We start from the raw sequence: 13,951 nt of genomic DNA on the forward strand, positions 1-13,951 counted from the left end.
GATGGCGCAAGGTTTCCCCTAGACGTGATGCTTGGCATTCAGGCCAAAGATCATCAAACCAGGGAATGTTGTTTCTCATGGTCTGAGAAAATCTAGGTGCCTTTCGGAAAACTCCAAGCTGGTTTTCATGTGCCTTTTACTGAGGAGTGGCTTCCGTCTGGCCACACTACCATAAAGGCCTGATCGATGGAGTGCTGCAGAGATGGTTGTCCTTCTGAAAGGTCCTCTCCCATCTCCACAGACGAACTCTGGAGCTCTGTCAGAGTGACCATCGGGTTCTTGGTTACCTCCCTGACCAAGGCCCTACTCCCCCGATTGCTCAGTTTGGCTGGGCGGCCAGCTCTAGGAAGAGTCTTGGTGGTTCCAAACTTCTTCCATTTAAGAATGGAGGCCACTGTGTTCTTGGGAATCTTCAAAGCTGCAGAAATGTTTTGGTACCCTTCCCCAGATCTGTGCCTTAATGAAATCCTGTTTCGGAGCTCAACAGACAATTCCTTAGGCCTCATGGATTGGTTTTTGCTCTGACATGCACTGTCAACTGTGGGACCTTATATAGACTGGTGTGTTCCTTTCCAAATCATGTCCAATCAATTGAATTTACCCCTGGTGGACTACAATCAAGTTGTAGAAACATCAAGGATGATCAATAGAAACAGGATGCACTTGAGCTCAATTTCGAGTCTCATAGCAAAGGGTCTGAATACTTACGTAAATAAGGTATTGTTTTTTAAATATATTTTAAATATATTTTTTAATTTGCTTAAAAAATAAAATGTAAACCTGTTTTCACTGTCATTATGGGGTATTTTATGTAGATTGATGAGGGAACAAAAATGATTTCATCCATTTTAGAATAAGGGTGTAACGTAACAAAATATGGAAAAAGTCAAGGGGTCTGAATACTTTCCGAATGCACTGCACATGGTCTAAATTGTGTCTAGCTAGAATCTTGTAGTCGTTTGTGGTGCTTGGTCTGAGAAGTGTGTAGAGCTGTAGCACTGTGGTTAGAGGTTGCAGTGCAATGTCTTACCGGTGTGTAGCTGTGCACGCTGCCAACACTGTTTAGATTGACTGAGGCCAGACTCTGGTCAGACAGGCTGTTGTTAAGGCTGCTTCTTGGGCTGTCACTCCCATCCTGATCTGGGTTGTATAATGCCACCTGAAATAAGATGAAGGCACTACATTAGCTTTTCTTGTACACCACACATCCTGGAGATCAACCAACAGGGTTTTTATGTACTGACTGCATGCCATCTAAAATCATTATCATTCTGACAGTAAAAACACATGCAAATCAGTTTGGTTCCGTAACAACCTGAATTTGGTTTGTGTGTGTGTGTCTAGAAATTCAATACCTGTGTGTGCGTAAAGCTTTTGTGTGCTGGATGTTACCACTTGTCATTACTGCAGAGCGCTTTCTCTGAACTGAGATGGTGGCTGGCCTGGAACACCTTTACTGAGGCTACACAGCCAGCAGAGCCCGAGGGGTCCCTTTCTGAATGAGTGTCCAGGTAAAGGCTCTTCCCTCTGGGTAGGTAAAGTGGGACCGCCCCCTTCTTCACTAAAGGTCACACTACTGGCCGTGTCAGACCCATCTGCTCACAGTGCGCAAATCGGTTTGGGACAGCCAACAAAGGTCTCCAACGCAACCGAGACCCTGACCTTTCAATACAGCGACGCAAGCAGCCAGAGCACTTCAAAACCCTTCATTATCATCATCTGAAAAAGGTTTTGCTAAGGGGGGAAAAAGTGTATTGTGGCATAACACAACAGACCGCAAATAAGTAGCATTGGTGGTAGAAACAATCTGGTAATGAATATAATGAGATCCAGAGAGAATAGCTACTGCATTCAGATTTTTTCCATTGTGTGGAATGGCAGCTATGTGGGATGCTGCTGGCTGGTGTGTGCGCAGGGTTTCCCCTCGTACGCATTGTGGCCACAACGGCAAAAAAAATTGTAAACTTGGGATGGTATAATGTTTTCAGTGGAAACGTAAATGACTAAAACAGATACAAAGTATGTGGAAAAGATAATGGACATACATATATATATATTTTGTAAATAAGATCATCTTTGAGAGCTAACAATCAACAAAATAAAAACAAGACAGTCAGAGAATCAGAAATTCCAAAATGGCATGGCATGGGGCCCCAATTGATTATGTTATGCTATCGGAGTGATTCAAACATAAGAACAAGGCATAAGCCATGGCAAAATGTGTAGAATTGAAGGAAATTTGCCTTAGAAACAGCAACATTTTGTCTCGGCATCCAAGGGCTCTAAACCCTCCCCCCACTAACTATGCCACCGCAGCTGAAAAAAATCCTTGGGGAAACACTGGTGTGACAGACCATGCAGATCTTGGCAGCCTCAGCCTGGATGGTGCTGGTGATGAATCCGAGTCTTGCCCAGTGGCCGGTCGGGCTGCCTGCTCATCAGGCTGAGTGGAACAAGGCTGGGCTCTGTGCTCTACACAATGAGACATGCAACCCTTGGGCCGAGTGGCTGTGGCCCTGCCTGCGCCCTCTCTACAGCTCCCTCTGTCTAACACACAGCAGCAGGACATGGCTGCTTTGCTTTCTGAGGCCAGAGGGAAGTCCAGGCCTGACTGCCCTCCAGTACTTGTGCGTGATTGAGCATGACGGGCACAATGGAAGTCACAAAAGTGAAAACCCAGCAAATCTCAAACCAGGAAAGCTGAATCAAACCAAACGCTCAAAGTATTTATCTATTATGAAAGAAAACAAATAACATTCAAACCCAGATCGAGCTGTTGTCCTTATTGTTATGTCTGAGCAGACACCATCACGCAGAACTCTTAACTCAGTTTGATCCGTCTGTCATTCTAAGCTCTCAATTTCTCAGCTAGAGAATGACACAAATGTTGTGCTTTAATGACAACAGTCAGGAGAGCATTGAATCCAGTATTGTGTTGTGTGGGGGGTGGGGGAAGGGGATGGGGATGCAAGAGAAGCTCATTAGTAGACTCTAGCCTTCCACCACTCAGTGTGGGCTGGGCTCCAGTGTTCATTAGCGTGAATGGGGAACTCAATGAGCGGCTAAGACTGAGGGCTTAGGCACGTCTGAGAATCAGCACTACAATGCTGATCAAACTCAGTGCGCTGCAGAAATATAAATGGTATGTGTAATGAAGTCATAAAAGAGGCTTTTAGCCTTAAGCTGCTCGCCATAAATCTATTTTTACTCTCCTCATCCATAAAGTGTGATGATTTCCAAACCTCACTGCTCTGTGGTTTTAAACAGACCCGAGAGACCCGCGAGTCAAGACGCCCACTTGAGCATGTACGCCACACAGTCACAGACCAACACCCAATGTCATCATGTCTCTCACACACATGCACAGCTCACCCCCCTCACACACAGCTCACAGCCCACTCACAGCCATCAACCCCCACACACCCCACACAGCCCACCCCGCCCAGCTCACCCACACACACAGCCTCAGTACCCCCACACACACAGCCTCAGGTACCCCCCCACACACAGCCTCAGTACCCCCCACACACACAGCCTCAGTACCCCCCACACACACAGCCTCAGTACCCCCACACACAACAGCCTCAGTACCCCCCACACACACAGCCTCAGCACCCCCCCACACACACACAAAGCCTCAGCACCCCCCCCCACACACACACAGCCTCAGCACCCCCCACACACACCACACACAGCCTCAGCACCCCCCACACACACCACACAGCCTCAGCACCCCCACACACACACGCCTCAGCACCCCCACACACACACGCCTCAGCACCCCCACACACACACACACGCCTCAGCACCCCCACACACACACAGCCTCAGCACCCCCACACACACACGCCTCAGCACCCCCCACACACACACCGCGCTACAGCACCCCCCACACACACACACGCCTCAGCACCCCACCACACACAGCGTCAGTACCCCACACACACAGCCTCAGCACCCCACACACACAGCCTCAGCACCCCACACACACAGCCTCAGCACCCCACACACACAGCCTCCCCACGTGCGCAGCGCACACGCAGCAACTCCCTCAACAATAACTCCTGATGCGTGTTTGGTGGTAGCGAGTCAGTGTGTGTGATATTCTTAGCCATGAATTAAGTAAAAAGCCAGGGGTATCTTTTACATGAGAGTCTAATCTGGAGCATGAGACACGGATTATGAAATCAAAGCGAGATTCACCCAGGTGTCGCTGACAATGCCAGCCAGTGTTCTGCAGAATCCCTCTTCAGGGGATTTAAGAGGGAGAGAAGCAAAGCACAGGGCCAGACGTTTCCTCAGTAAACACACGTCTTCCTACAATCCCCCTTCCTTTATCACACTAGTGCCTGACTTCCGCCTCATTCACGCCACTGAAAACGGCTACCTCAGAATAGAGAAATAACGTGCGTTTGTTTGAGAGGGAATGAGAGCGAGAGGAAGAGGGCTACTTGAGAAATGTCTGAGGGATAGTGGGGGAACTCACTGGTTCTGTAGTCCTGACAACCTCACATTGACCTCTTAGAGAAGGCGGGAATTTGAGAGAGCGAGCGAGAGAATTCCTGTGGTTTGGCACAGCGCACTGAAAGAGGCGTGGCCAGTTGTGTATTTACAGTGTACTACAATGAGAAATGAGCTCTCTGGCAAGAGCAGGGCTCCGATCTGCTGCTGCCATTTCTCCTATCCACTTGATCTTCGCTTTACCATAGCAACAGTTACAAGCAGGAGAACAAAAGACACATAATAACATCCTCACACACACAGCCCTGCTGTAACCTTGCCTGGAGCGGGCATGTTCCGAAGATTTGTTTTGTTGCTCATGATTCTTAGCATGTGTGAAATCTAACTGCTGTTATTCTATGGAGGACGTCCGTGTTCAAATGCCCAACTGAGGTTTGAAACGCCGGCAAAATCAATGACAAGTGCTTCATTGGTTGAGATGAGAGGAGGAAAGGACAGACGCGTGGGTTAGTGTGTGTGTTTACAGTCCCCCCCCCCCACAACCACCACCACCACCCAAAAGACAAGGGGCAGCCACTCACACAACAAGACTCCTCAACTGCACACTGATTTTACACACACACACACACACACACACACACACACACACACACACACACACACACACACACACGGACAGACAGAGACACACTGCAGATCCCACCACAACTACCCCCCCCCCGCCTCCCACCCGTTTATATTAAACCCAGTCTTTTTTATGCCTGCTGCAGTAAATTAATAAGCGACTTGCAGGCTTTTTAAAAAGTACTCCAGAGAGCTGCCCCCACTGGGCCCAGAGGAGAGGGCTTAAGGTTAAAAAGCCTATTTCAATTTCAGAGCCAACAGCTTGCAGTCCCTGTGGTTTCTCCCACTCTCTGCAGTATCGGCCCCACCCACACACCCACCCCTGCAGCAGAGAGGGAAATGTCCCCAACCACACCTGATGGATAGAGAAGGACTGGGCATCAACTTCCAGGTGTGTCGGCAGGGGGTTGGGGTCAGTTCCATTTCTCCTCAACAAGTAAACCAAATTCCAATTCAACATTTTCTTCATGGAAATTAGAAATGTCAGTGTACTTCCTGAATTGACCCCAACCCTGGTGTGTAGAGTATCACATTGCAAAGTCTGTGTGTAGGGTCGATCATATTGCAGAACGGCCAAGTATCGATACCGTATTGCACAGTACGAGTAATCCCTTGTTGTGGTGCTGTGTGTGTGTGTGAGCGGAATGAAGCGTGCCTAATTTGGCTGGAGCGGATTTTTAAAATGTTGGCTCGACCTTCTCCCCCACTCCAATTTCGCTCCGGTACCACTCAGCCACGAGCTCTGGGCATGCTCTGCCCAGCATTTTGCTTCATTTCCTTCATCACGGTTCTTTTAAAAATCAGGGCCTCCCGTTGTATTTATTTACCCTAACCCACCACTAATGCGCAGAGATGTTGACGTGAGTCGACTGAGAAATAGGTCACACGGCCTGTGTTATTGATGGCAAGACAACGAATGAGCCGATGCAGCAGCAACGGAGACGTTTCGGTTTCTATATAGGCTATTGTTAAAGAGGAGTCTAAGTTTGTAACTGTCCATCAACTGTAAAACGTAAGCGCCACAGAGACGCAGCAAGTATCTGATTATCATTTTTATTATAATATTTTTTTTAACACATCAGGTAGGTTCCTTGTTGAATAGCCTGCCCTACAACATGTTGAAATGTTGACGATTGTTATGATAGCCTACTTCAAAACCAAATGGTTGAAGGGGTGACTTAAATTATATTTTAACACCCAAAATTTGAGAAAATTTGGAGAATCATTTTTCCCTCCGCAGAGCGGAGGAAAAGGACATTGACCGGTCTGAGCAACGAGGGGGGATTTCTGAGCGCTCAACTCCGCTCGCACACTCACCACTACAGTATTTTTGTATACAGTGCTTCTTGTGCTGCATTGCAGCTGTGCGTTAGTGTGAGATGTACTGGAAAGAATCTGTAAATGTGTGTGTGTGTTTATCCCAGTTGAGTGCTACTCTCAGGGGGGGAATAAGCTGTGGGTGGTTGGGTGTAGGGAGGGAGGGTCAGGGTGGTGCAGTGTGTGCAGGTGCATGCTGGGTAGGTACCTTGTTCGTCACAGTGTTGATTGCCAGCGTTGGAGAGGCACTTCCAGAGATCATACAGTCCATTCCCAAAGACTCCGACTCCAGGCTGTACGGTGTGGAAGCCTGGAGGGAGACCAAAAATAATCACTCTTCTAGCCAATTATCAAATAAAGGAGCATAAAAATAAAAGTTCTAAACTAATTATCAGAATTATACAGGACCTCAAGCCATAGGCGGAGGTAAAGGTCCTAACGCTCATGTTGCCGTGTTTGTTGGGAAGCTAGTTTTCCTTCCAGGCAATAGGGAGGGATGCAGATCTCCAGTATGGAAAATACACCAGGACCATTTAGAAAACAACAAAGAAGGAGCAACACCTTTATTTAGGTCACATCGGAAATATTCCCAGAGATGAAGAAGAGCACAGCCCCCATTGCTCCCTGCACGGCTCGGGCGCTCGGTCGGGGGAGATAACTCCACCACGCCTGTCTCCCAAAACTGCTTACTGTAAGAGGATTGGCTGGCAACAATACCATTTTTAATTCATGATAAACATAAATGAGATTTCACCATTTCTAATGTCGGAGGACTTAAATGGGATGCCTTGTAGGCAGCCAGTCAAAACTGTAGGGGAGGATGGCGTGCACGTGTCATACCAACACAACATACATGTACAAACTTGACAGAGTGAACACTGTGCATTTGTCATGCTTTTGAATTACACAACAATGACTATATTTAAGCTCATTTACACAGTGTGTGTCACACATGCATAGAATGGAATGTGCGTTGCTCTATCCCTCTCCCTATCTTACAACCGCAGATAGACACACGGAGGCACACACACACACGTAGGTGGTTAACGGAGTGAGTGTGTTTGCCTTTCCGCTGTGATTCTTTGTGTCTTCGTCTCAGTGTTTCAACCGAAGCCCCACATGTCTTCTTGTAGCCTATGGTGGGCCACAAAGGGGAGCCCAGACTGCAGTAGCCAGGGAGGAAGGGATGGATGCCTCGTAGCCAGGTCAATCTGGGCAGTTGACTAAACCAGTATATTACACTGGACACGACTCATGCATAATTAACAGACAAACGCTCCCACTCAGAATAACCAGCCAGAGGACATTAATTGATGTTCGAAAAAATAAAAATAATGTATATACGCAAAAGTATGTGGACACCCCTTCAAATTAGTGGATCCAGCTATTTCAGCCACACCCGTTCCTGACAGGTATATATAAAACAATAATTATACAAAATAAATAATACAAATTATTATTAAAAATCGGCACACAGACATGCAATCTCCATAGACCAACATTGGCAGTAGAATGGCCTTACTGAAGAGCTCAGTGACTCAATGTGGCACCGTTGTTACATTTCTGCCCTGCTAGAGCTGCCCTGGTCAACTGTAAGTGCTGTTACTGTGAAGTAGTAGGTCCAGCCGCGAAGTGGTAGGCCACACAAGCTCAGACCTGCCGGTAAAAAAAAACCTGTCCTCGGTTGCAACACTCACTACCGAGTTCCAAACTGCGTCTGGAAGCAACGTCAGCACAATAACTGTTAGTCGGGAGCTTCATGAAATGGGTTTCCATGGCCGAGCAGCCACACACAAGCTTCAGATCACCATGCGCAATGCCAAAATTCGGCTGGAGTGGTGTCAAGCTCGCCGCCATTGCACTCTGGAGCAGTGGAAACGCATTCTCTAGAGTGATGAATCACACTTCACCATCTGGCAGTGCGACGGCTGAATCTGGCAGATGCCAGGAGAAGGCTACCTGTCTCAATGCATAGGAGGTATAATGGTCTGGGGCTGTTTTTCATGGTTCGGGCCCCTTAGTTCCAGTGAAGGGAAATTAACACAACAGCATACAATGACATTCTAGATGATTCTGTGCTTCCAACTTTGTGGCATCAGTTTGGGGAAGGCTCTTTCCTGTTTTCAGCATGACAATTCCCCATGCACAAAGCAAGGTCCATACAGAAATGGTTTGTCGAGATCAACGTGAAAGAACTTGACTGGCCTGCACTGAGCCCTTACCTCAACCCCATCTAACTCCTGTGGGATGATGGTTGTTCCACTGGATATCATAAGGTGAATGCACCAATTTGTAAGTCGCTCTGGATAAGAGCGTCTGCTAAATGACTTAAATGTAAATGTAAATGTAAATTGGAACACTGACTGCAAGCCAGGCCTAATCTTCCAACATCAAAGCCCGTCCTCACTAATGCTCTTATGGCTGAATGGAAGCAAGTCCCTGCAGCAATGTTCCAACTACTAGTGGGAAGCCTTCCCAGAAGAGTGGAGGCTGTTATAGCAGCAAAGGGGGGACCAACTCTATATTAATGCCCGTGATTTTGGAAGGAGATGTTCCACGAGCAGGTGTCCACACACTTTTGGTCATGTAGTGTATGTCAATAATGGAATGTGTTAATGGAATGTGTTAAGTGAGGCTATCTACAGGTGTGTTGTCTGGAGGACTTACCCTCTCTCCGGACCGTGGCCTCTTCTTCGGCCGTGTGGGCAAGGCGTCTTCCTTTGGGTTGGTGTCGATGGCCCAGTAGGAGCCCTGTGGGGAGAGAGAGAGGGAGAGAGAGAGAGGACCATTGAGCACCACAGTAAAGAACAGAACAGACAAGACCTTGCCTGGCACCACAGGGATGTTAACAATGGACATGGCTTTCCATCTCAGGACAAAGAGTAAAAGCATCAGACTTTTCTTTGGTACTGCCACATTAGTGCTTTGACAAAATGCTAGCAAAACACAATCCACAAAAAAATTAAGTATAACAGTCAACCTGTGTGGGTATTAAGTGTGTACGTGGGTTTTGTTTGTAATTGGAGGGAGCCGTGTTTCGTGGTAAGGCTTCCCTTTGTCTCTGGTGCTCTTTAGTTAGAGACTGGGGCTGTTGAACTGGTAAACCCCTCCTGAAGTAGTGCTAGTGTATCCAACTGTAGCTGGCCTGCTGTCGCCAGGCGCGGGAGCAGCGCGTTGGGTTTCTGTTCATGTCTGAGCCCAGCTAATCAAGGAGAGAATAGACCTGCTGGCTCGGAGGCTGCAGCTCCACACAACGCCACCCCTTGGCTGCATTATTTATCTCTGAATTCGGCCACATTTAATTCATTTTTCAATGGCGTTCCTCCCTGAAGCCACAAGCTTCACTGCTTACAGTGGTTAAAATGAGATTCTCACCCCCAGGCCATTACAAGTTGTGATTTTAAATAATATTTTATATTACTCCTGATAAAATCATTCACAATTGTCTGGGGAAGTGAGATCAGGACCTTTAAAATGACTTCCTTAGCAGAGAGAATAATTGATATTTACAGAGAAATTGTCATTCTAGACAACAGAAGAGAAGTACTGTTGCAACAACTTGTGTCTAAAGTCATCCATACAACACGTGTCCCGTAGTAGGCCCATTTCATACTCGTCACGGTACTACTGCCATCTAAAGCACGGTCCTGTGTTTCTCTCCTAGCTTTCATTTTGAAACGCTGCAACTTTAACCTCACTGCTGCAACAATACAATGTTGAGAAAATATGTTTAAATATTTTTAAAGCTTGGGGTCAATTAGTGTTTCCCTCAGAGGGAGAATAATTCACAGTGCAAATTAACCAGAGACAAAGAAGCGGTAATAACATACAGCTGAAGTCAGAAGTTTACATACACTTAGGTTAGAGTCATTAAAACTCATTTTTCAACTACTCCACAAATTTCTTGTTAACAAACTATAGTTTTGGCAAGTCGGTTAGGACATCTACTTTGTGCATGACACAAGTAATTTTTCCAACAATTGTTTACAGACAGATTTAATTTATAATTCACTGTATCACAATTCCAGTGGGTCAGAAGTTTACATACACTAAGTTGACTGTGCCTTTAACCAGCTTGGAAAATTCCAGAAAATGATGTCATGGCTTTAGAAGCTTCTGATAGGCTAATTGACATAATTTGAGTCAATTGGAGGTGTACCTGTGGATGTATTTCAAGGCCTACCTTCAAACTCAGTGCCTCTGCTTGACATCATGGGAAAATCAAAAGAAATCAGCCAAGATCTCAGAAAAAAATAGCAGACCTCCACAAGTCCGGTTTCAAATTTTCAAATGCCTGAAGGTACCACGTTCATCTGTACAAACAATAGTACGCAAGTATAAACACCATGGGATCACGCAGCCGTCATAACGCTCAGGAAGGAGACGCGTTCTGTATCCTAGAGATGAACGTACTTGTGCAAAAACTGCAAATCAATCCTAGAACAGCAGCAAAGGACCTTGTGAAGATGCTGGAGGAAACAGGTATACAAGGATCTATAAATCGACAACCTGAAAGGCTGCTCAGCAAGGAAAAAGCCACTGCTCCAAAACCGTCAGAAAAAAGCCAGACTCCAGTTTGCAACTGCATTTGGGGACAAAGATTGTACTTTTCTGGTCTGATGAAACAAAAATAGTACTGTTTGGCCATAATGACCATCGTTATGTTTGGAGAAAAGGGGGAGGCTTGCTAGCGAAGAACACCATCCCAACCGTGAAGCACGGGGGTGGCAGCATCATGTTGTGGGGGTGCTTTGCTGAGGGAGGGACTGGTGCACTTCACAAAATAGATGGCATCATGAGGCAGGTAAATGATGTGGATMTATTGAAGCAACATCTCAAGACATCAGTCAGGAAGTTAAAGCTTGGTCGCAAATGGGTCTTCCAAATGGACAATGACCCCAAGCATACTTCCAAAGTTGTGGCAAAATGGCWTAAGGACAACAAAGTCAAGGTATTGGAGTGGCCATCACAAAGCCCTGACCTCAATCCTATAGAACATTTGTGGACAGAACTGAAAAAGCATGTACGAGCAAGGAGGCCTACAAACCTGACTCAGTTACACCAGCTCTGTCAGGAGGAATGGGCCAAAATTCACCCAACTTATTGTGGGAAGCTTGTGGAAGGCTACCCGAAACGTTTGACCCAAGTTAAATAAGTTAAAGGCAAGCAGCAGCATACCACTGCCAGCAGCATACCACCCTGCATACCACTGCTGGCTTGCTTCTGAAGCTAAGCAGGGTTGGTCCTGGTCAGGCCCTGGATGGGAGACCAGATGCTGCTGGAAGTGGTGCTGGAGGGCCAGTAGGAGGCACTCTCTCCTCTGGTCTAAACAAAGATCCCAATGCCCCAGGGCAGTGATTGGGGACACTGCTCTGTGTAGGGTGCCGTCTTTCGGATGGGACGTTAAACGGGTGTCCTGACTCTCTGAGGTCATTAAAGATCCCATGGCACTTATCGTAAGAGTAGGGGTGTTAACCCCAGTGTCCTGGCTAAATTTCCAATCTGGCCCTCAACCATCACGGTCACCTAATAATCCCCAGTTTACAATTGGCTCATTCATCCCCCTCCTCTCCCCTGTAACTATTCCCCAGGTCGTTGCTGCAAATGAGAACGTGTTCTCAGTCAACTTACCTGGTAAAATAACGGACAAATAAAAAAATAAAAAATAAAAATTCTGTAGCCCAATTCCATTGTTGGTATATTTGACGATGAGTCTTCACTGCAAGACGCTGAGAGTAACGGACAGAGAAACGTCTAAGGACGTCTGAAGGTGAGCTGCCTGAGCTGCGTGTTTTGATCAAAGCATCTGGTTCACTGCTAGATGTATGAGGATTTTGGGGTTAACTGTTTCAATTAGAGCTCTTGGTAGACTCAGACTCACTGCGCCGGTGGAGAGACGGGCGGCGTTTCTTTTAATTAGGCAACAAAAAAAAATCTTTAAGCACAAACCCTTGGGGAGTTTCTGCATTTCTCCACATGCCCCTCGAGACTCGACGGGGGAAGAGAAAAAAAACACCCATAAAGACTGCTTAAATAAATCACAAATACACTGCATCAGAGTGAAGCCGGCACAGCAAGAATGTCTGTCCATAATGTAAGCTACAACTGTAAGCTCTATCATCCATGTAGTCTCTACAAAATGCCATGGACATATGGTGATTCCACCAGGAGCCCTGATTACCTGTTTCTCTCAGAGGCTGGTGATTTTCCTACAGTATTGTATGTCAACCTATTTAAAAAAAAAAACTTAAATCACGGTGCTCATTTAGCAATCGTAACCGGTTAACATGTGAAATAAATAGGTCTCTGCAGTGGGAGCCGTAATGGCACTTTTACCCCCCCCCCCCCCCCCCCNATGATTTGATAGAGCAGTCTGACTGAGCGGTGGTAGGCAGCAGTAGGCTTGTAAGCATTCATTCAAACAACACTTGATTGCATTTGCCAGCAGCTCTTCACAATGCTTGAGGCACAGGGCTGTTTATGACTTCAAGCCTTCAACTTCCGAGATTAGAATATTGAAGACTCAGGTTAAAAGGAACCACCAGCTTTCATATGTTCTCATGTTCTGAGCAAGGAACTTAAACGTTAGCTTTTTTACATGGCACATATTGCACTTTTACTTTCTTCTCCAACACTGTGTTTTTGCATTATTTAAACCAAATTGAACATGTTTCATTATTTATTTGAGACTAAATAGATTTTCTTGATGTATTATATTCAGTTAAAATAAGTGTTCATTGTTCATTCAGTATTGTTGTAATTGTCATTATTACAAATATATATCTATATATATATAAAAATCGGCGATTAATTGGTATCGGTATTGAAAAATCATAATCGGTCGACCTCTACAGTGTAATGTTTGGATTCACTAGTGTCAGGTGAATTGTTGTCCTCACCTTTAGTCTAATAAGTTCCCCATTATGCCCAAACTGTTCCCTTTTAATTGCTACCATGGTTGTGTGTATGCTTTCCATATTTCTTATGTAAGAAACATTAATTTAGCCCTATCCATACAGGCCAATTCCCAAGAGTGTAAGACGAAATGCACTCATTAAAAATAACCTCCGTAATCTCTCTTGCTAGCCATCTCTTGTATTTTATTCAAGTGGGTAAAGTATATATATTTTTTATTTAACCTTTAACTAGGCAAGTCAGTTAAGAAACAATTCTTATTTACAAGTAGTGACGTAGTTCCTCTAAGCCAAACACGTCCATCATTGAAAACAGACCCTAGTCACTGAGTTGAAACTAACCAGTTAACATCATGTAAATGAATATGTAGGTCTATCTGCAGTGGGAGTTGTATCGGCACTACACTGTACCCCCTTACCTCCATGGTAAAGGAGTATGCCATGCCTGCCATCATCTCTCTCTCTCCATCTCAGAGAAAGACATGGCTCTCGCCTATCTCATACAAACAGCAGTGCTCATATTCCTGCCACATTACAATATTGATGTAACATATCAAGAGAGGCTAGCGCTTCTTTGAAGTTATCTTCGGGGGGAGAGAAATTCCAAATGAAACATTAAGGAAGCGAGCATGTTG

The 13,951-nt window shown here is 45.8% G+C and overlaps 1 protein-coding gene across 1 annotated transcript in view; it reads right to left on the bottom strand.

The window, feature by feature from the left end:
- The window catches only part of LOC111969806 (forkhead box protein J3), an 80,853-nt gene that overhangs the window by 13,049 nt on the left and 53,853 nt on the right, over positions 1–13,951 (bottom strand). Inside the window, exons 4-6 of the mRNA XM_023996073.2 lie at positions 9,070–9,153; positions 6,611–6,712; positions 1,031–1,159 (exon numbers count right to left, since the gene is read on the bottom strand). Coding sequence (XP_023851841.1) covers positions 1,031–1,159; positions 6,611–6,712; positions 9,070–9,153 — 315 coding nt within the window. The remainder of the gene's footprint in view (positions 1–1,030; positions 1,160–6,610; positions 6,713–9,069; positions 9,154–13,951) is intronic.

This window comes from Salvelinus sp. IW2-2015, linkage group LG11 (genome assembly GCF_002910315.2).
Source record: "Salvelinus sp. IW2-2015 linkage group LG11, ASM291031v2, whole genome shotgun sequence".
Classification (NCBI taxonomy): Eukaryota; Metazoa; Chordata; class Actinopteri; order Salmoniformes; family Salmonidae; genus Salvelinus; species Salvelinus sp. IW2-2015.